General features: G+C 35.4%; 3 protein-coding genes across 3 annotated transcripts; 1 reads left to right on the forward strand and 2 right to left on the reverse strand.

The window, feature by feature from the left end:
• Nucleotides 1-3761: 3761 nt before the first annotated feature.
• LOC141445293 (protein SPT2 homolog) lies at nucleotides 3762-13490 on the reverse strand. Its single transcript, XM_074111091.1, has 8 exons — nucleotides 13274-13490; nucleotides 12675-13071; nucleotides 11593-11703; nucleotides 10347-10643; nucleotides 8163-9089; nucleotides 7798-7918; nucleotides 7330-7418; nucleotides 3762-6850 (listed from the first exon to the last, which is right to left on the reverse strand). Exons 1-8 carry the CDS (start codon nucleotides 13328-13330, stop codon nucleotides 6762-6764), a joined length of 2088 nt encoding a protein of 695 aa, XP_073967192.1. The 5' UTR covers nucleotides 13331-13490; the 3' UTR covers nucleotides 3762-6761.
• A 414-nt stretch (nucleotides 13491-13904) lies between these two features.
• On the forward strand, nucleotides 13905-17264 carry LOC141445294 (large ribosomal subunit protein uL15-like). Its single transcript, XM_074111092.1, has 5 exons — nucleotides 13905-13988; nucleotides 14160-14223; nucleotides 14363-14460; nucleotides 15278-15430; nucleotides 17104-17264. Exons 1-5 carry the CDS (start codon nucleotides 13986-13988, stop codon nucleotides 17230-17232), a joined length of 447 nt encoding a protein of 148 aa, XP_073967193.1. The 5' UTR covers nucleotides 13905-13985; the 3' UTR covers nucleotides 17233-17264.
• Nucleotides 17265-19044: 1780 nt separating this feature from the next.
• On the reverse strand, nucleotides 19045-21885 carry LOC141445295 (uncharacterized). Its single transcript, XM_074111094.1, has 2 exons — nucleotides 21642-21885; nucleotides 19045-21326 (listed from the first exon to the last, which is right to left on the reverse strand). Exons 1-2 carry the CDS (start codon nucleotides 21724-21726, stop codon nucleotides 20065-20067), a joined length of 1347 nt encoding a protein of 448 aa, XP_073967195.1. The 5' UTR covers nucleotides 21727-21885; the 3' UTR covers nucleotides 19045-20064.
• Between the last annotated feature and the right edge of the window lie 133 nt (nucleotides 21886-22018).

Genomic DNA, 22018 nt, shown 5'->3' on the forward strand with positions numbered 1-22018 from the left:
CCGTTTCACTTGATTGATAGGCGTTGGCGGGATGGCAACATACGAGGTTCGTTCGTAGTATAGGGCCAGTAGGGCTACTGCGAGGTTCGAGAGTCGAGGTTCGTGTCGTGCGTTCGTGTCGGTTCGTGTCGTGCCGTCCCGCTGACGCTAATATTATCTCTTGCAAGAGTGGGAAAGACGATGCGATGCGAGCTTCGATTTGCGAACTTCGTAGTAGCCCTACAGATATCACACAACGTCATTCATGTTTTTCGTATTCGATCGACATTCGTTACTTTACTCGTATTGTGATCGGATGTGGTCAGTGCGTTTTCTCGTGTTATGGTATATGTGTTTTTATGGTAAGCATTAATTAAGGAGATCGTACTTAAAATGAAATTGAAACTTAAATATCAACATTTATAAAAAGTAGAAATATCTCCAAAATGGTCGCATTTTTATTAGACCCATTTTACCTATTCTAGAATGTCCTAAGTGCCCTACATGTTAGTACGTCAGGGATCCGTTCATATCTTAATATTTTATACATATAACATAGGTACCTACAAAATCTTTCGGAGATAACCGGTTACGGCACATCACTATTTATAAGACGCAAAAAACAGGTAACACATGAAACGTCATTTTAGTATATCGGATTAAGAAACAGATCAGAAATTTGAATTGAGGTCGCCTAAAAAAGTAGCCTATGTGTTATTCAAGATCAGGTGTCAAATTTCATAACTCTAAGGGGCTGTAAGATTAGTAAGATATGCAAAATATTAATACGGAGCCCCACACTGCGCTTGGTCAGTTTTATTGTTATTTTTTTCCCCATTCTGAGTAGCCTAATTGACGACAAATAGCCTACGTTGGCAACACTGTCAGTAAGTACAAACGGAAATGTCAAATCAATGTCAGAACATGGTCAGAATGTTTTTTTTTTAAGTTGCGTTATATTCAGAATCAGAATTTTGTTTTCCCGCTTAAAGAGGCTTAGCATTTATAAATATTCTATGTGTATGTTTACTTCTCTTCTCCATCGTCTCCTCAAATGTTTGAAAAGAAAGTAGAGCCCGACTAATCAATGTAAAATAAAACTTCATTCTGGCAACCCTGAAAATCAGTTCGCGGCAAGCGTGCAATGTGAACCAAAATTAAATTGCGTGAAATGTAGGTCAAAAAGCTTCAAAATGTAGTTTACCTACTAGGTAATGTAAATCTAGGTCATTCACACGTATACGCCACCAACAAGATAATATTAGACATTTTCAAACGATCTTAGGTCGGCGTTCGACGTACAGTACGCACAGTCAGCATCAAATATAGTAGCCGAGCCGCCGCCAAAATAGTCAAATAGCTCGGCACGCGATACAAAATAAATATGGCGTATCGAAGTATTTGAACACTTTTTAGTAATTTTTACTGAACAATTTTCTGAATGACCCTGAATAGGTACTATTTTATGTGGAAGTCTACACGGGCTGCATGTTGCCAACAATACCATACAATACAGTACAAATGAATACTTATTCTTTATTGAGCGCTACAAGTCAGTACAATAAGTTAACAATAGTATACAAAAACAAAATGAAACTTGCCTACCCACTAGCGGCTTGCGGGGCTTTTTCTAAGGTTGAGTCTCAAAACATCATCATCATCATCATCATCATCTCAGCCTATATCACTATCCCAGTTTTTTGGCGGCAAAATTCCATAATAAATTGTACCTATTGAATTGATTAATATCTCGATAATTGTTAAACACAAATAAATGACTATTATTTCTCACCTATACAATACACAATGACGATGACTTTTTTTTGTTCTTTGGAATTACTGTATACCTTTTGGGTTTTTTATTGCAATACCTAAATAAGGGGGCGGCAAAATATTCTTCCGCCCCGGGCGGCCGATACCCACGCTACGCCATTGGCGGGCCCAGTGCTTATTAGGAACATTGAATTGCTTCGCGGGTTTGTGCAGGTTTCCTCACGATCTTTTCCTTTACCATAAAGCTCGTGGTAAATTTCAAATGTACACACATGAATTTTGTAAAACTCAAGAGGTTCTAGCCCGGATTTGAACCCACGACCCTTTGCTATGCTTGCAGGGCTTGCCGCAAGCCAGGCGGTAGGTGGGATAGAGGGCCCGCGCAGGCTAGGTCCCAGTTCTAGCTACAGCCAGTTTCGGACCCCGGGATTGTAGGGGAATCACCTGGGCCTTTCGCACAGAGGCGAAATATCGCTAGATGGTGTTAGTGCCGTGAGGCCCGAGGGTCCGTTTGACGTTTGCTTGTCATTGGTTAAGAGGCTGACAAGACCTAATATAATAATAAATAACTATATTTTTTTAACGATGTCCTGTCTGTTTTCTTCTGCGCTCTATAGGAACCCTACAGGAGTTTAACGCCATCTACCGGCAGGCGTGTTGATGTCTGATCGCGGTCGCTAGCCGAATGCAAATAGTTAAGCTTCTCGCCGCTCACTTATACAAAATCCCGAATCCTCAAGGGCATTTTGGTGTTGACAGCGTCTTAAATAACTAAACGAGCCAATCGAAAGCAAATTTCAAACGGACCTCACGCCACTAACGCCATCTAGAGATATTTTGCCTCTGTGAAGACCCTCAAACCTACCCAAAATAGTGTACGTCAGTTTTTTTTTTAATCTTTATGTATTATGGAACTTTGATCAAACGATAATGAACATGTCAGTTCCCAAAGGCCTTAACTATAAAAACACCACAACAGCTATAAGATTTAAATGAGTAACAACTCGTGCCAAGAGGGACTGACAAGTTCTCCAAACCATACGTCAGTTGGTGCACTATTTAATATACTTAGTAACTGCAGTCATCGCTAGTCGTCGGCTTCTGCTGCTTCCGCGCTGCTTCAGTGGTTTCCGTGTAACCACGCGGTACAACTAAACTTTCTTTTTCTATCTTCGATTATTGAATTCCGTTGAGAAATATGTATACTATAGTTATCACTTTTCCAGGCATAGTTTTGTATTGTATATCGACGGCATAAAAGCTAAACAAAGATTCGACCTTCCTACCTTTAAAATATGGTACAAAATCAATCAAATAGTCACAAATGCGATTCTCTTTTAATTATTATTTCTTCATGGACATTATAAATGATAAATATTAAACTATGATAAATTTGCGAGGACTGAAACAGAATTAGGTAACATAATAAGTATGCTATAACCCAACTTTTTTGTACTTCTCTTGATAATGACCGAGTATGATTGTAAACAATGAGACAATGCTGCGGCCCGGTATTTTATTTTCGTGGCCCGGTACCGGGTATTTGAGAAACGCTGCTATAGCATAAAACTAACCGTCACGAAGATACTTGAAGATGTACCTATGACGAAGTTCACATGGCCCCGTTGCTCAGTTACATTTTCTTTCCATGTATGTACCTATCAGAATATTCTTTATGAATACGGTGATAAAGTGGAATTTAAATTTTACTTGCGAAACTTGCTATTTCAAGCATTTTTCTCCATAATTCTAACAGTGAAGAAAAAAGTGAGGACTATAATCCAATACCTTTAAACGAGCAATTCTTGTATATTGTATATAAATATATTTCGGGGATCTCGAAAACGGCTCCAACGATTTCGATGAAATTTGGTATGTAGAGGTTTTCGGGGGTGAAAAATCGATCTAACTTGGTTTTATCTCTGGGAAAACGATTTTTACCGAGTTTTAGCCCGAGCAAAGCTCAGTCGCCCAGGTACTTATTAAATAAAACCACTGATTAATTTGCTGAATATACATAAATATTTTTTCTCATTTTGTCCCTTGTCACGAAGCTGTACATCTTTACATAATTACTAAAATTTATAATTTGCAATAATTAATCACATAACATTTCATTTGATACATAAACAACGAAGAAACTATTATAAGTTCATACAACAACAAAAAGCTGACGTTCTAAAGAAAGTAGAGCCAACATGAAATAAATAAATTCTCGTGACCAATGATAAAATATTCTGAAATATCACGAATCCTGTATTTAGTATTTAGATCACTTTTTTGGTATGTACCTTCATTTTTATACTAGTTTTGATGAAATGTGAAAAAACAATTGAAGTTAAGTTATATTATCTACTTTGGTGGTAATTAATGTTCAATTGGTTTAGTTAGATTATTGTTAGTGATGTGCTCAGACCACATAAAAACTAAAAACCGGATTCTGTGAACAGTGAAACTACGCCTCGCCCGTGCAACAGTGTGTGCCCGTGTTCCATGTACTTTTTATTTGGCCTGAAGTGTAATGCAGATATGAATCTATTTAAAAAATAGTAACAACACAATCCTGAATTAAACAAGGAAAACAAACTATTAATAAAATTCAAACTTGTTAACGTAAGTACCAATTAAAACAAAACTAACACACATGGTAACCTCATGATGTATGTAATACGAAATTGTAGCCCTAAAAACGCTAGAAACAATCTAAAGTTGTCCGAGTTCACCTAAGAATCTTAAACCTTATATGCAACAAGTGTGAAAAGTCAAAATTTTTGACTAAGGTCAATAATATGTGCGGTTTTATTATATTACTCTTCGATTTGCAGACTTATTAGAAACTAAAGAAACATAATATGATTTATATGAATAGGCATAATACTTTGTATAAGCTAAGCTATGTTTCATTACAAGTCCTTACTTATTGTTATTATAAACGCGAAAGTGAGATTGTTTGTTTGTTTGTTCCAGTACCCCATTGCTATGAAATTTTGCACACATCATAATAGAAGACCAGAATAAATAATACCTTATATCCCGGAAAAAAAAGTTATGCCCGTGGCCGTCCGATAAACGAATGCTTCGCAGACGAAGTCGCGGGCAACAGCTAGTAATTAAATAAGTAGACCCCATCGACTGTTAATTTAGGACAGACAGTAAATTATAATAATGTATATAATTTTAAGTGATAAAAAAATATCACCTTAGTACGACACACAACAAGTATGTAAATACTTAATGTTACTGAGTAAAGGTAGAAGGTACATACTTATTATAATTACAACGAGATAAAAATAAACATAATTAATAATTTTGAAATTTGTTTAATTTTTATATTTCGCATATCGTCTTCCGCAATAAAGTTGAGATCTTTTATTGCGTTTTATCAGGAAGACTTAATTTCACTGGCAACACCAAAAACACCTTCATTTAACATCCGAACTAAAACTGCGGTTTGTGATTAGTTAAAAAACCAAATGAGCCAATCACAAGCAAGACTGTAATGTCAAACGAACCTCTCGATACAACGCCATCCGATATTCCGCCTTTCAAAAATGTTTTACAGGTCTACACTGGGCTTAATGCAACATTGCAAGTGCCATGGAAAGTATTGTAAAATTATTCTATTATAAAACGGCCATTCTCATTTTATTGTGCACCTGTCTAATTAACATACCGCTTTTTTCCCGCTCTAGTGACACGGTAATTAGACTTGAGTGCGCAGATAAATATAAATGGCAGCCATCCTTTTTCTAGATGTGCACTCAGTTTCAGTGCCGTGTCGCTTTTGCCTGACAAAAAAGCGGTACGGTAATTAGACAGGTGCACGATAAAATGATAAGTAATTACATAATTATAGCCGGTCCAATAATATGAGAGGTGTGTCATGATAAATATTCCTAGAATTCTATTAAGTTATATCTAAACCTCAATAGTATTACCAGTCTCAAAAATTTGATCAATTAAATACCGAAACATGTTTGCACCTCATATAAATAGCGATCAAGTTTTTCCTACCTATAAGTGTCAAAAAAAATTCATTTATTCACTATCCCATTGATGCTATAATTATTATAAATTATAATGTTACTATAAAGGGGCCCTTAGCGGTTCTTTAGAATTCTGGGCAAAGTGTATAGTGGACCATAGATATTCCTCTACCCTAAGGTTCAAAGTGAATTCTGCGACTTCTAACGTTAAAGACTATTATTTTATTATTTACAAGTCAACGTGAAAATCAGCCTTATTGTTTTTTTTTCCTGATACTTTTAGAACTGTCAAACAAATGGTAAAGCACAACTTGGTCGACTATATGGTTTTTTGTTAGTATTCAAGTGGGCAGTGTTATACATAAATAATAGAGAAAAAAGTGATTAAACTTAAGTTTATTATGATATTTATCATCAATCAAAACAAAATATATACATGTGAAAGATAATATATACAATTGAATAGTAATAATCAAACCCCCAAACTAAATGTGATATTTTTGTATATATATATAACCAAGATTGTTCTAGTAAATCAAAAAATAATTAAACTAGTACTTATTTGTAAGAAGAACAATAATGAACCTAAAAAATCATTCAAACTTAAGCCTAAACTGACAAACTATACACAATAATAATAATGCTCTATGGTACATAGACAATATAGACATTATATGTAATTAAATTTACAAGCCAGTAACATAGGTCAAATTACCTACTTTGATAACCAAACGAAAAATGACAGATTTTTGATTTAAAAAAAAAACTTCAATAACTTGTTAGTGTAGTCGTTGCAAAAAAATACTGCTTGTAGATAATTTAAAGAAAACTTCATCAATTTGATATAATAAAAAAAACCTTTGACAAATAAAAAAAAGTGTGATACCTTTGGTACCTATAAGAGTTTCCAAGGCCTGGCAGGAAAATGAAAAGACCTGAGCAAATAATAGAAGATCTACGCCAAAAAGCGGGAATACAAGTTAGGCATTAGCGTGTTCTGAGTCCAAGGTCGGGCGCTGGGGGTCAGTCATCGCTGATACGACGTTTTTTCTTCGCAGCCTTCTTCTTTTCCATGGCTTCCATGCGCATATCTTCGAGATCCTCCATTATACCTAAAAAACAAAACAATAAATGAATATCTTCTATTCGTAAAACTTTTTAGAGATAGAATTGGGAAATTAGTATACATATTTCATTCATAAATAGAAGACTCAAATTTATTAATGGTTCAAAATTTTTAGATTTTTAGTTTTCCGTGCCCAGAGCACTTAAAAAGCAACAAAGTTAATGATAATGATAATGATAAATTTATTTGTCAAACAGGTAAGGTACAACAAACAGATCTTATTTAAATATAATCTTATTTAATGTCACTAGACTGTCTGTCTGTCCGTCTATGGATTTCTATAGTTGCTATAACAAATAATAAAAATAAAATGAGGCATAAAGCACTTCCAATTTTTTTTAACCAACTTCAAAAAACGGAGGAGGTTCTCAATTCAACTGTTTTTTTTTTAGTTCCGTGGTTTCAGTACCTACTACTGCTACTACTAAGTAATAGAATATCAAAGACTATGAAGTTTGAACTTACCAAGTTTTTTGCTAATGTACTCCTCGCGCTGCTGGCGCGCGAAACTGGACTCCATCGTCGGGTCATCATCATCGTCCATGTTCTTATATCTAGAAATAAATCAAATGGTTTAGAATAGTTTTATTTCTGCGAGTTAGCTTAAAATAACCAAATTATATATACATTAGCCTAATCGTCTGCAAGGAAAAAAATATGTTTTAAGTTCCCTCACATTTCACACAAGTCTAAAGATCCTCACAACTCTTTTATTTATGACTATGTTCCCCCAGACATAGATATGACGCGTTTTGGGGATCAGTCACATAAAGGTCTCATATGAGTTTTATCCCTTTACACATTTGAGTACCTAGTCCACCCTCTAACTACTAATCGTAGGTAGTAGTTTCATTACTATCCAGTAATAATAGTTCTTTGTGTCCCATTCAAACACACATAGATCTCAAATAATATGAAATCTAATAAACTTACTTGGATTTGTCGTATCCGAATATTTCCTTGATGTGCGAGGAGTAGTCCATGTTTTCATCACCATCATCGATGAAATCATCCATCTCAGAGTCGTACTCAGATTCCGAATCTATTACGCGACCTGTGAGTAACAAAAATAAAAATAAAACATTAGAAAAAAATAATGGCATCACAGATTAAGATGGATTAAGTACATTCAATAATTTGCATGGCTCGAAAATAGCTAGGGGATCAAAATTTTATACTTAAAATGTCTTTTATTTGACAGATTTGACTGATAAATGATCTTTGGAGAATACTAAGGTTCCTCTCAGTTAAATCGTGATAAATAACAAAAATTCAAAAAATATAAAAAAATATCTTACGTTTTTGTTTCATTCTGATATCATCAGATTGCATTTTCCTCCGCACGTCGCCCGGAGGGAACTGGCGTCCGCCTTCCGGCCTCTTGCCGTTTTTGTCCTGCGGCCGCGCTCCGCTCTTGCCCAGCGAGTTGACGTGCTTATCAAAGTCGAATGAGTTTGAGATCTTGGGCTTACTCGGAGCCATCTGAGGCTTGCCAGCGGGCGCAGACCGTTCATCAGGCCTCTTAGAAGGAATTCTACCATTATCGGGAGGACGCTTGTCATTCTCTTGCAAGGCTTTCTTCTTCGCAAGCATCAACTTTTCTTTATCGCTTTTCTGTGCTTCCTGCTCTCTTCCTTTCTGGGGCATCTTGCTTTGCGAACTGTGACCGTTCATGTACTTGCTTTCACCATTTTTCGGAATTGAAAACTTTCTATCATTCGAATTTTTATCTATCCTGTAGGTGTTCTGGCTTTTCAAATCTATACTTTTCTTTACATCCTGCCGGGATACTTGATCCTTTGAGCTTTGTTTAGTTCTATCTAGATCTTTGCTAGTTCTATCAGAAGATTTGCTAGATTCAAGTTTAATCTTAGTTTTATCTAGTCTGTCTCTGTCTCTGTTTAGTCGCTCCATTTCCCTGTCTATCCTTTCCCTCTCAGCCTTCAATTTCTCCAAACGCTCCCGGTCTAATCTCTCCTTTTCTGACTCAGCTCTGGATCTATCCTGTCTAACTCTGTCTTTTTCCTTCTGCATCTTCTCCATCCTTTCTCTGTCAATTGTAGGTCTATCTTTGTTTCGTTCTTGGATCTTTGTAGTATCTATTTTGTGATGGTTAGAAGTAGAACTGGCAGTTTTGTCGCCGATCTTTGGGATTCGCCCAAAACCAGTCGATTCTGGCTTTTTTTCTTTGTCGGCAGGTCTCTCAGGCCTTTCATCTCTTTGAGCTAAAACCAAAATATACATTTGAAAGTGCTGTACTACTTTTTGATAGGATACCACTAACCAAATAATACATGAGAGATGGCATTAATAAAATAACACCTTAATGCAATTATCTGTTTTTCGCAACTTTTGACAGATTAAATTTATTTTAGATGATAGACATACTTAGCCTCCTATCCTAACGCCCAGTCCTTTATGAAAGACGTATTGTAATTTGAACATCAAACTATCATAAATGTCATAAAGTTTGATGTTCATAAATCAAAAAATTAACTTGGGCGTTAGAAGGATAAGACTCCAAACCCATATGAAACAACTTTACAACGTTAGGAATGCACATGGATTAAAGTTACAGAATATGCTTACTCATACTTTCGAAAGTTATAAATCAAATTATTATTTACATTCCAAGATATAATAAATTAATTTGTGACAGCATATATTTCATGCTATTGTATTTTTTTATCAATAACACGACATGAAATAAGTTATAATTAATAATACTTTTTTTTAGAAATCAGTAAACAATTTATTATTTTAATTACATTGCTAATTCATACCATTATTTTGAACCCTTAAACTATTATATAATTAAATTCCCATTAGAATTTTTGCAAATATAAAATAAGATAACAATAGAATATGCTAATTAGGTCATTAAGGTATAACTTTGTTTTTACATTGAATAGATAATTACGAAACTAAGCCCTCATTACAGCACAAACGTCATTAAAATTAAATCAGGGTTTTTCACCGTCATTAGAACACACTAATGGCATTCCCTGCAAAAAATATTAATCCAAAATAACAATATCCTAAAATTTGAATTTGAAACTCTTGAAGTAACATTAGATAACTACTATTATTTCTTAACCCTTTCTAGGTAATAAAATGAACCTTATTCGTGGTTAAATTAGAAATCGTATTTGAAAAACACTAACTGGCAACTATTTTGCCTACACCAATGATAGGGTTAATCTGAATTTTTTTGAAAGACTTTTAGACCTTTTGTATGAGGTTGGTCTATGTGGGCAAATGTTTTTTTTTAAGCACATTGATAGTCAAATCAGGAAGATTTTCAAGAGCTAGAATAGAAGTATTATAATGAATAGACAATGGCGGCAGCTTATGGATTAGGTCAGCTGGTGACAATTAGGAAATCAATGGGCAGAAAGATTCTGGGGTTAAAGTTTTTTTATTGATGTAAATAAAAAAATCTGAATAAAGGCTATTATTATTATTAATGAATAGACACTTACGTTTCCTGCCATTCTTCTCAGCTTCCATGCGCTCCAGGCGCCGTTGCCGCCGCGCCATTTCCTCCTCATATTCCCGGCGTTGTTTTTTAGTCATGGGCCGGTCGGGTCCCTCTATTGGCTTAGTAACTACAGGCTTTGGAGCTACTTCAACAGGAGCACTCTTTTTTTCCTCAGCCAGCTTTAGTAACTGATTAAAGTCCATTGGAGGAGGCATTGGTTTACGGAACTTCGGTTTTTCCGGTTTCTCGTCTTTCTTTTTCTCAGGTTCGTATTTCTGAGGGGGACTAGATTCACGTTCTATAAAAGAATAAAGTGGAATATGATAATTTATTCTACACACAAAAAAATATCTAAGGATGAATCACATAGTAGGTACATACTTCTCATATGCATTTGATCCCCAATAACTTGAATAGAATTTGTATATTATTATTCGAAGTTTAGTTTTAAGTAATGGTCCATAAAGTATGGATCCCTGTGATTTGGGGAATCCTATTGATCTACACAATCAAGTTGTATAGTGGGCAGAATTAATACATGTATGTAATAACACCAATCCAAAGGAATTTACACAGCATTTATTAAACTCTACCATTCATAACTTTTTTGGGATCAAACACATAAATCATCAGGGATAGTGCAAATCCGTGGAACCAGTAGCTTTAAATAATTTTACGCATTAAGTTCTTTAAAATATAAAACTACAGTAGTGCAGATTATACACGGTATTTACATACATACGGTAGATGAACAATTTTGCAGTATTCCCAAGTCCCCAACAACATGATTAAAATGTGAGGGATCAAACACATAAATATAATAAAACATATATGTACTTTTTAAAACTGTATGAAAATACTCTCACCTAATTATTAAGTAAAATGACACAGTAAGAAATAAAAAAAATATTAAAAAGCAAAAGCCTGAATATGTCTGCATGAATTTGAATATATAAGCATATTTATTTATTTATATATTATTGTAGGTCATTCATTTTATAATTTTTAACCCTGATGAAAAAAGAGGGGTGTTATAAGTTTGACCGCTATGTGCATCTGTGAGTCTGATTGTGTGTCTGTCTGTGACACCATAGCTCTTAAACGGGTGGACTGATTAGAATGCAGTTTTTTTTATTTGAAATCTGGTTTTCTAGCGATGGTAATCAGTTTAGCCGTTCTTAAGATATTGAAATTTGAAGTTGGAAGTCAGAAGTTTTCCATCTTTTTGTTGGTTAGGTTATACATACCTCCATTCTCAGTCCTTCTCCTTCTCTTGTGAGGCACAGGATCATCTTCATGGGCTAATGCATTTTTCACTCTCTCCATGGTACCCTTTAAGTCTCTTTTAACACTTTTCTCTGAAAAACCAGGTTATCAGTTAGTTTGAGATATAGCAGCAGATTAAGATTTTGCACAACTATGACTCATTTCACTTTTATAAATAATGAACAAGAAAAGATATTTTCAAATAAGAATCTAGTATTTGTGTATTAAAACCTAAAATTTACATAAAATGTTATGTGACGATTTCATGAGCCCCACTATTATCAATTAAACAGATAAATAGATCCAACATGTACTAAGTATGTCATATCATATGTCATGACTACCATAGAAGGTCCATATTAAATTGATTTTGTTTAGAAAGAGATGGAAAGCAAATACAGTTTTTTGCTTAGCAGAATAAATTATTGTTGTAAGTCCCGCCTTTTCTTAACTATTTCTATAGACCACTTTTTCAGGATTGACCCCCTGTTTACCTCCACTTAGTTATTTGTATCATCTTATGTTGATTATGCAAACATTGAATAATCAATAATCATACACAATAACGGTGAGAGTATTTGAAAGATGCAACCCCACAAGAGGTTGTGACCCACAGATTGAAAAACACTGCTATAGACCAAGCCTTGAATTCCCAGTTTTGCGATTTTGGAAATTATTTCAATACATATCTCATTTCATTGAAAAACTTGTACTCCAATAGTACATTTCAAAGTTATTCTTAAAATTGATTTGTACTTTATAAAGTATGCAAGGACTTACAAGGTTATAGGACCAAGGACAAAATTAACTGCAAAATCTAATTACTAAATAACCACAACTACCAGGTGACTATTTAATTATGCACTCTATGGAACTAGACTACCTTTTTGCAGTAAATCACATACTAACAGAAAATCTTTTGCCACCATGCACTGTTAACAACAATTATGCACAGTTTTAATGTATGAAACAAGCAGTCTATACCTATATGTCAATGTCTATATGGAACCTACAGAATAGTACAAAAAAATCACAATTTGCATTAAATAGAAGTTCAACTTACTGCCCACTGGAAACTTGGGTTCATCAGGTATCTTGCTGTACTTCTGCATCATTTTCTCGTAGATGGCAGCTGCTTCCTGGGACTCATACCCATAGTCATCTTGATCAGGCTGATCTGGGCCATCCCTGGTGACAGCAGTATTGTTGTGATCTATTGCGTCTTCAATCACAGACTTGTTGGCTGATTTTATAGTCTTCAGAGTTTTTTGGATTTTCCGGAGGGCCTTAGGGTCACGCATAGCGAGCAATTCCTCCCTTTTCCTCTTCTCCTCCAGTTGTTTCTGCCTCTCTTCCTCATCTTTCTTAGCCAAGAACTTCAAAATATTTTCGGATAACTTATCTTTTTGCCTTTGTTCTTTCTTTGGCGGATCAAATCCAACTCTATAGTATGTGTTACGCTAAAAACAAAGTACTCTAGTCAATATTTATATCTGTCAAACCTTGTAAAACACCAAAGTAAAAGTTCTCGAAAAAGTTGCGTTTCAGCAGTAAACTTATTTATACAATAGGAGTAGCAAAGAATTTTAAGGTTAACATATTCATATTATATTTAAATAGGGCGCAGTAATAAGTGTTTAGAAAACTACGAAATTAACTCACAGATGACTTTTGTTGTTGATTCCGTTGTGCAGCAATCAAGGTGTCTCGAAACTCCATTTTCGATGATTTATATATATTTCACTAGCACTAGTATTATTATAATACAAACATAATAAACTTTTATCAAATCTTAAACGAATTAAAGAAAAATACGTGTCAGACGGCAGCTCAACACACAACCCCGGCCATTTTCTGGAAACGTACTGAATAGAGTTGCCAGGCGCGTCGCCACAGGTTAAATAAATAAATTATAAATCATATATAATACCAACCCATTAACACTAATCACCTCTTTACCAAAGACTTTACCTCATTAGAATGTTATTGGAATGTTTAATTGTAGGAAATTCCATTATTAGGATAATCATTACTTCTGAGTTATTTTTTGGATTCACATTACATTATACTGATAACTTAATCTTTCGTACCTTATGGCTTATGGTTAGCAAAGCAAATTAATATTGTTGTTTTTTAGAAAAAGTATGGCGCTGTCCATTGGAGGACAATTTTGCCAGTGTCTAGTAGGTTTTGCCGTTGTACGGTAAAAAAAAATAGAAAACGAAATATATGAGATGTAAATTCATTTTAATTTTTTGTAAAACACCAAGCATGAGTTTATGATCTCTGGCAACTCAAATTTTTGACATATGTCACGTCGAGTATTGCTCCTTCTTTCTTTTTCTTTGGTGAATTTGACGTTGAAGTCGGAAATATGGTTGGTGTTTATTTCTAGCATTTTATCTAAGTTTATCTTTGAAATCGTAATATTTCTTATAAAATATAATGGTGCTTAGTGCGTAAATAGTGTTAATGATGGTGCCTGAAAGATTATTTTGTTAATAAAACCGTTTGTGATGTTTATCATAACCTTACGTTTATTCTTCAGGCCACCTCCAAAAAGAAGACTAGGAAGTTGAGAGGACACGTGAGCCATGGTCACGGACGTATCGGTGAGTAACAATTATCATTAACTACAAATTAACTATGGATGTGCTCTAACCTCAAACAAGATGCCGCTCTGCGTGATACATGTCACCCATGTCTGGTCGTGTATCAGCTTTGATTCACTTTGATATGTTTGGGTTGCAGGCAAGCACCGCAAGCACCCTGGAGGTCGCGGTAACGCCGGTGGTGAGCACCACCACAGAATTAACATGGACAAATACCATCCAGGTTACTTCGGCAAGGTAAAAATATTTTTTAGAATTACATCTTCTATATGTTCCCCAGTTATTGTGTGCATCATACAAAATTACTAAATGAACCCTTATTGAACAAAAGCATTGTAATTCTGAAGTGTTGTTCTTATATATATATATTTTTTTTTTAATTTTATAAGGACAGGCTGAAGAAAAGCGAAATAAAAATAGCAACTTATTTTCGTAAATAAAGTTGCTTGATCTTGGAACTAAGAGTAGACCCACTGAATCTAGCATGTGGGGTATTATTAACTAACTTATTAAAGTATCTGCTTCTATTATTTTAAGTTAATTCAAGCCAGTTCAATACTGCTTAGATATAACTATTTCACATGTAAAGTAGAGTTCATAAACTTGTGAGCAAAAATTTGATCATAATATCTGAACACGGCTCTATTGATAACAGGGTAGATAAGCATGTTCAGATATTTTTGCTCAAGTTTATGAACTCGACTGTACCAAGTCATGATTAAGAATGTTAGTGATCTGAAAAAGTACACAATTGAGAGAACAATTTTATTACTCTTCCTTGTGAACAACTTGCCCAATGCTGGGCACAGACTCTTAGAATGAAATGGCCTATAGTTTCTATGCAGCCATGCAAGCCCAGCATGGATAAGGAACCTTGCACACACTGTTACTGATTAAGTCTGGTTTTCTTATAATGTTGTATTTTTTTGGCGATAAAAAAAAGGTTATTTGTAAAGTGGTTTTAAATGCCATATTTTTAGGGCTAAGCGTCTTCTCTTATTATATCTTCACATTATAACAGTTATAATAATTTGCATAATTATTTAATTTACAGTTGGGCATGAGGAATTACCATCTGAGGCGGAACAAGGACTTCTGCCCAGTGCTGAACCTCGACAAGCTCTGGACGCTGGTGTCGGAGCAGTCGCGCCTTAAGTATGCCAATGCCACCGATGGAAAAGTGCCCGTCATCAACATTGTTAAGGCTGTAAGTCATACACAATTTAAGTCATAAACAACTGGCTAGTTTCTTATCCAGTAGCAATTTTTATAGGCATGCATTAGGCATGTTTACTAGCTTTTAAGTAACTTGCATGATTAGATTTTAACTATGCAAGTAAAATTTCACCCACATCTAGTGGTTGGATTGACTGGAAAGGCCATGCCAGGATAGGCTTCTGCTTACATCGAGTTTTGGCTTTTAATTTTTATGGATAGTGTAATGCCACATTTGTGCCGAATAAGCCAAACTTCAACTTTAATAAAAATTACGGATTATGGTAAAAAATAGATGAAAGGTATTTCTTTTCTTAGTGAATTAATTTCTGAGGTTTTCACATATATTATACATTTACTGATGATGATTATGTGACATAAATTATATTACCATTAATGGAATAAATAAATAAATTCCTGTGAAAATTCCCAAAAATCACATCATGGTCTTTATTGATGTTGCATTATAAACAACAGTGCCAAATTTCATAACTCTACATCGAGCAGATGAGTTTCGAGATTTTATTCTGATCCTGTGAGAATATCGGGATAAAAAGTAGCCTGTATGTTATTCCAGATGTCCAGCTATCTACATAGCAAATTTGATCCAAATCCATTCAGCCGTTTTAACGTGAAGTAGTAACAAACATACACACACACACAAACTTTGGCATTTATAATATTAGTAATGTTTTTTTCTTCAAAATTATAGCATAGCTTTGAGAGAACATGGAGATATCCTAAGATATCTTTAAATCGTTGGGTGACAAGCAAAGGTCACTAAGTACAAAATACCTACTTGCAACAAAGCTTGTATCTCAGTATGAAATTACTAACTAGATACAACTGTTTGAAAAGCAGTGACAGAAATTTAGTGAGTTTTGCTTGCCAGCTGGCGAAATAAAATACTTTATTTATCTTTTCTATTTTGTAACCAAAGAGTAAAGTTTTGAAAGCTGAAATTTGGCAAATTTTTCACAAATGTGGGAGTTACACCATCCATAAAAATTAAAGCCAAAAGTCGCTGGAGGCAAAATCTTAAGAATTAGTTACTTCCTATACATTGACTTCACTAATCTATTTTTATTTCTACTATCTATTAAAAGTAATATAAAGAGGTAAAGTAGGCTGTAGGGGGTAATATCTGGATCTACTACTCTGGATTTTGATAAACATAGTTTGAGTCCCGGAGATGAACATAATACCTATGATATTTTTATCCTGGAAAATTTGCATAGTTCATGTGGGATAGCCATTAATGAAGTCTACGCGAACGGAGTCGCGGGCAACGGCTAGTGACTTATTATGATTAGTAAATTGGCCAAACTCCTCATAAGTTTCAGCCCAACCTATGCCCTTTTTGTGTGTAGAAATTTACAAACTGATATGAACTGGTAATAAAATAAATATTACATGTTTCATAATACAGAAATTTGTTATGGGTACTAGGCAATTTTTCATACATAACATCTGTCCCATCTCTGACTGAAGTGTGAACCTGGGACCTCAAACTCAGGCTTTGCTTATCAGCTGTCCAGTCATCAAATCGGTAATGGTTTTCAGAATCCGATTACTTTCATTCTTAATATTTTCGATTTGTTATTGTAAGAACCCAAAAGAAGAACAGTATATACAGATCATAACAAATAACAATATTTTTTACAGGGCTACTACAAGCTGCTGGGCAAAGGCAAGCTCCCCAAACAGCCTGTGATTGTTAAAGCCAAGTTCTTCTCAAAAACAGCCGAGAAGAAGATCAAGGACGTCGGCGGCGTTTGCGTCCTGTCTGCGTAATTTAAGTGTACAATAAAATTCCATAAAAACCACCTCTTGTAATTTCATTCGTTTTACAAATGTTCTGCTGGGCTACTACGAAACTCGAAGTTAGTGTCGTGCGGTCTCTCTGACACTTATATGTTTAATACGAGAGCGAGAGGGATCGCACGACACGAACTTGAGTTTCGTAGTAGCCCTGCAGATAAAGAAGGATTGCATTGTATGTAACTGCTGACTGCTCATAAATTTTCTGTACAGTCTGCAAAACTGCATGCTACCTGTGACTGAAATTTAAGCAGTCCGCAGTTACAATGCAGTCTGTTTGAATTTAGTACACCTAGATAGTCACCTTGTTGCATAGATAAAGAAACGTTGTAAGCAAGTATCATCAAAGCATTCGAAAAGACATAGGCACTTGATCTAAAACATGAGTTTTCTTCTCGGATAGTGTCAGCCGTGGGGGCATAGTGGTTTGACCTATGGCATCTCAAGCAGAGGATTGCTGCTGGGTTCATTTCATACCCCACCAGCTTGCACCACAGACCTATGCTTGCACCTCTCGAGTTTTACTAATATATTCCACCCATTACCTACCAGCTTGACCACATATGCTTGCACCTCTAGTTTTACGGTGAAGGAAATTTGAAATTGACCTCTAGTTTTACGGTGAAGTTCCCAATCCGCACAGGGCCCGTGTGGGAACTACGGCCAAAGCCCTCTCAATCTGAGAGGAGGCCTGTGCCCAGCGGTGGGACGTATTTAGGCCGAGATGAGTCTACTTTAACGACCGCCTGCAGGCATAGCAGGTTGCGAGTGGTTTTGAGTTTGTTTTGCCAGCGAGGTCTATTCAATTACCTGATGTGTAGTAAATGCAGACCTTACTTGCGTTGAGGATTTGGTTTGTTTTAGCATTAGGGCCTACGCTAGCGTGCTGGTGGACGCCTATTGAAAAATATATGAGCTAAGCGCTAACTGCACGCGGACGGATTTTACCTGCATCCGCGACAGCTAGCGTAGGCACAGAATAACTAATAGTACTACCGTACAGAAGGGACTCTCTCGAACAAAAGTCAAGTTTAGGTATATAAATCGTTCCCTACTCTTACGACTTGCATGCGAAATTGAAACTTATCTTGTTACACGAGCGTTCATATTCAGTTGGGTATCGTTGACTCGAAACCGGTTTGGCGCCAAGTGCATAGGGTTACCACTCGCCGATGAATAAAGATAACAGTGGGTATTAATATGAATTCAATAAACTACCTGTATGCAACTGTACGTAATTAGGCCTTAAAACACTCATGTGACCCTATTATGAAACTCGGCTACGCCTCGTTTTATAAACCCACACTCGTGTTTTAAGGACACCTATTACGATACAGTTGCATAAAATACTATTAATAAATAAGTAAATATACTTTAACATACATGACAGACAACAAACAACTATGTAATGATTAGGCGCGTCGGTCGAACGTACCTAAACTGCGGAGTGTCCAACCCCTCGCGTAGGCCCTTAATGGAAGCGATAATGAAAACAAAAGTGTATAAATTAATATTTTAATTAATTGAATATTATTATTCCAGCAATGTAGATGAATTAATACAAGCATTATTCAGATTATTGCCTATAATAATTACGTAAGATTAAAATTAATACCTTAAGGTAGTACAATGATAGCTTCATGATTATTTAAAAACTAAATACATATAATAATATGATCCAACAGGATTACCGTATATACAAGGTGTTAATTAAATAACTGAAAACTAAAAAGTAGTTTTCTCAGAATCAAGATTAGATTCGATTACACTATGTTTTAAATCAGGTTGTGTTTGTGTTTTTAAATCCCATTGTTATTGCGCCCAGTTTAAAAGATACGACTGCAACATGCGCCAATTAAATATTTTAGCGAGGTTGCATACTATTTCGATAATTTAATACTGGCCGTTTTGCTGTCAATGTGTGATTTTCTTCTAAAAACGTCAAAGAGCTACTGACAAATACATATTATGAGTGTAGAGTTAGAAATGAAGTAGAATTACTGAGTTAGCAAAACACATGAATATCTTTTAGAATATTAAAAAAATAAACGCAATCAACTAACTTAAAATTAAAAAATATTTTTCGGGTATCTGAGGTTTTCAGTTATTCAATTAGCACCTTGTATACCAAGGAAAGAGATAATTGCCTCCAGTACAATGTGGGGACCAAGTGTCTCTTTTCCCAAATATCTGAAAGTGATTCTTATAAATTCAATTTTACCAAGTATCTTAGAAAACCACAAATATTACTATAAAAAATGACTGAAATTATTAATTTGTGTCACTATTTAAAAGCAAAATATCATAATTCCTATAGTAAATTTGACATAATTTTTGTATAATAAAATCACATTTATTTATTCCGAACATTATCAATCCATACAAAGCGTATTCATAATGCAGCCATTCTCAGTGTTCTGTGGGGGCTTCACAAAAGTACTGCACATGATTAAAATAAATACTTCTGTAAGGTTACAGAGTACAACCCCCTATTTAATTAGTTGTTTTTAGCTCTGCCAATATTTAGTTTTCCAATCGTGTTACATAGCCAAAAAAAATTGAGAACTGCTTTAATAACCTGGGGTGTGCACACCAATGGTCATAGTATATGCAAGATGTCATTAATGTATCTGAGTAATTGCCAAGTGGTTGGGCAAGTTTGAATGAACACATTCCAACTGAAAAACTAATCAACTATTGGCTTAAATGGCCTGGATTAATTTTATAAGATTGCATAAATAAATCAGGGTAATTGTGACTGTTTTACTTAACCAGTCAGCCAAGCAAAAAACTAAGGCATTAATCCTATGTGTAAATAGTAACAGTGTGAGTAGGTCTAATCTGCTCTGTAGGTGTTTGTGTGGGAGTACCCTCGGCCGGGCGCGCCTGCTTGGCCTTCTTCCTCGCTGCATCACTCTCTGCATAGTACATGCCCAACCTAGTTTTAATTGCAGAGAGAGCTGCACCATTGATTTCGTAATGGAATATATTAGTATATCTCCATTGCTTTACAAGAGGCCCCCTTCTTCTTTCTTTCTTTACCTTTTTCTCCTTTGCATTTTCGTCATGTTCCTGGATGACTTCTGGGTTTTGCGTGTATGCAATTGTTGGATTCTGAGCTACTGTCGGCTCAGGTTTAGTCTGCAGCACAATGTAGGCTGTAGCAGGCTGGGCAGGCCTTGCAGCAGCAGTAGAGTGTAGGAGGATACCCATGCTCTGAGCTCCATTCTGAGTTTGATAGAAATTAGTCTGAGTACCAGTGCTTGCCAATGCAGCTGTCTGGTACTGATTTTGGAAGTAATTCTCAGCCAAATTAACCAGATGGCCGCTGCCAGGATATGCGAGAGGGGCAAATGTTTCCTGTGGAACTGGTGTCGCCTGAGACTGAGTAGGAGTCTCATTAGGCAATGCCAAGTCAGAGCTTCTTTTAGATTTGGGCATTGTGGCAGTAATGTTGTCTGGGTCATATGTTTTGATATAGTCTTTCCACATCTTTGAGATATTTATCTCTAAGCCTGCAATTTTGTCCAGTCTAATGAAGTCTTTTAGGCGATGAGTGTGAACAATAGAATAAATATGATTTTTAATTTGTTCAATTACTCCAGCTGGCAGCCTGATTTCCCCAGAACGACGATGGCTATTTTTCCCACGATTGTCACTGGGAAACATTACTCCATCATCCATTTTCTTGCAGAGTACTCTAACCTTCCTTTCAGTAATGGCATGAATGTTTTTAAATGCTGTCTGGCAGACTTGAGTCTCACGGCCTTTCACACGAATGAAATATTCAAAAGTACATGTTCGCCGGCTGCTAGATTTAACTCTCTTACGTTTGACGTCCACCTGCCTCATAAGGCCAAATAAATAAGCATTTTGCTCATCATGGGTCTTCATAGAATAGAAGCCCTGGAAGGTTCTCATTCTTATGTCTTCTGGCACTTTCTGAAAGCATTTACGGCGGCAGTTGCAGTCAGGGCCAGGCTGTTTGGGAGGAACCAATTTGCCATTTGCATTTATGTACTCGAGTCCTGCTATTCTGAGACGTTTCTGTTTTTGTTTGTGCCATTCTAAAAAATAACAAATATATTTTTTATTCAAACCTTAGCAAAACCAAACAAAGGAAATACGAAGTTATAGTATATAATACCTACATTATTTATGTAAGCGCAACCAATCGTATAATCTCAGTTCTCTGAATGAATTAATAAAATATGAAAACTTTACGAGTAACTATTTCAAGTCTGACTTACGTGTCAAGAAAGTAATAAGAGTCAAAAATGGAACATTTCGGAAGGCACATATCAAAGAAGTCGACAGTTAAGTTAATCTGATCAATGTTCATAAATTGCCGTTTGTTTTGAGCGTGCAATCATCATACTAACCTTCTGGATTTCGAGAGCGTCTTTTTACAACTTTTCCGTTTTTAGTCAGCTTTATTTTTCGGTCATTACTTGAGACATCCGCCATTTTAATATCGAAGCATGATACATACGCATAACCAAACCATCGTAACAGCCATAACCTCACGAAACAAAACAGAAAAAAAAATGAAAATAAATGTTAAATTAAACAGAAACAAATCACTCCCTCAGATGTATATTTATAAAAGTCAAATAAATTTAGATAAAGACGGTATTTCATGACTTTTTTTGCTTTAGTACCGACTTCAAGCCTTCATTTCAAAATAAATAACAAAACGCAACATTGAAAGCTTAAAAAGTGTTTTTGCAAGTTTTTAGATGTGTCTGAAACAAACTTT

Source organism: Choristoneura fumiferana, chromosome 2, assembly GCF_025370935.1.
Source record: "Choristoneura fumiferana chromosome 2, NRCan_CFum_1, whole genome shotgun sequence".
Lineage (NCBI taxonomy): Eukaryota > Metazoa > Arthropoda > Insecta > Lepidoptera > Tortricidae > Choristoneura > Choristoneura fumiferana.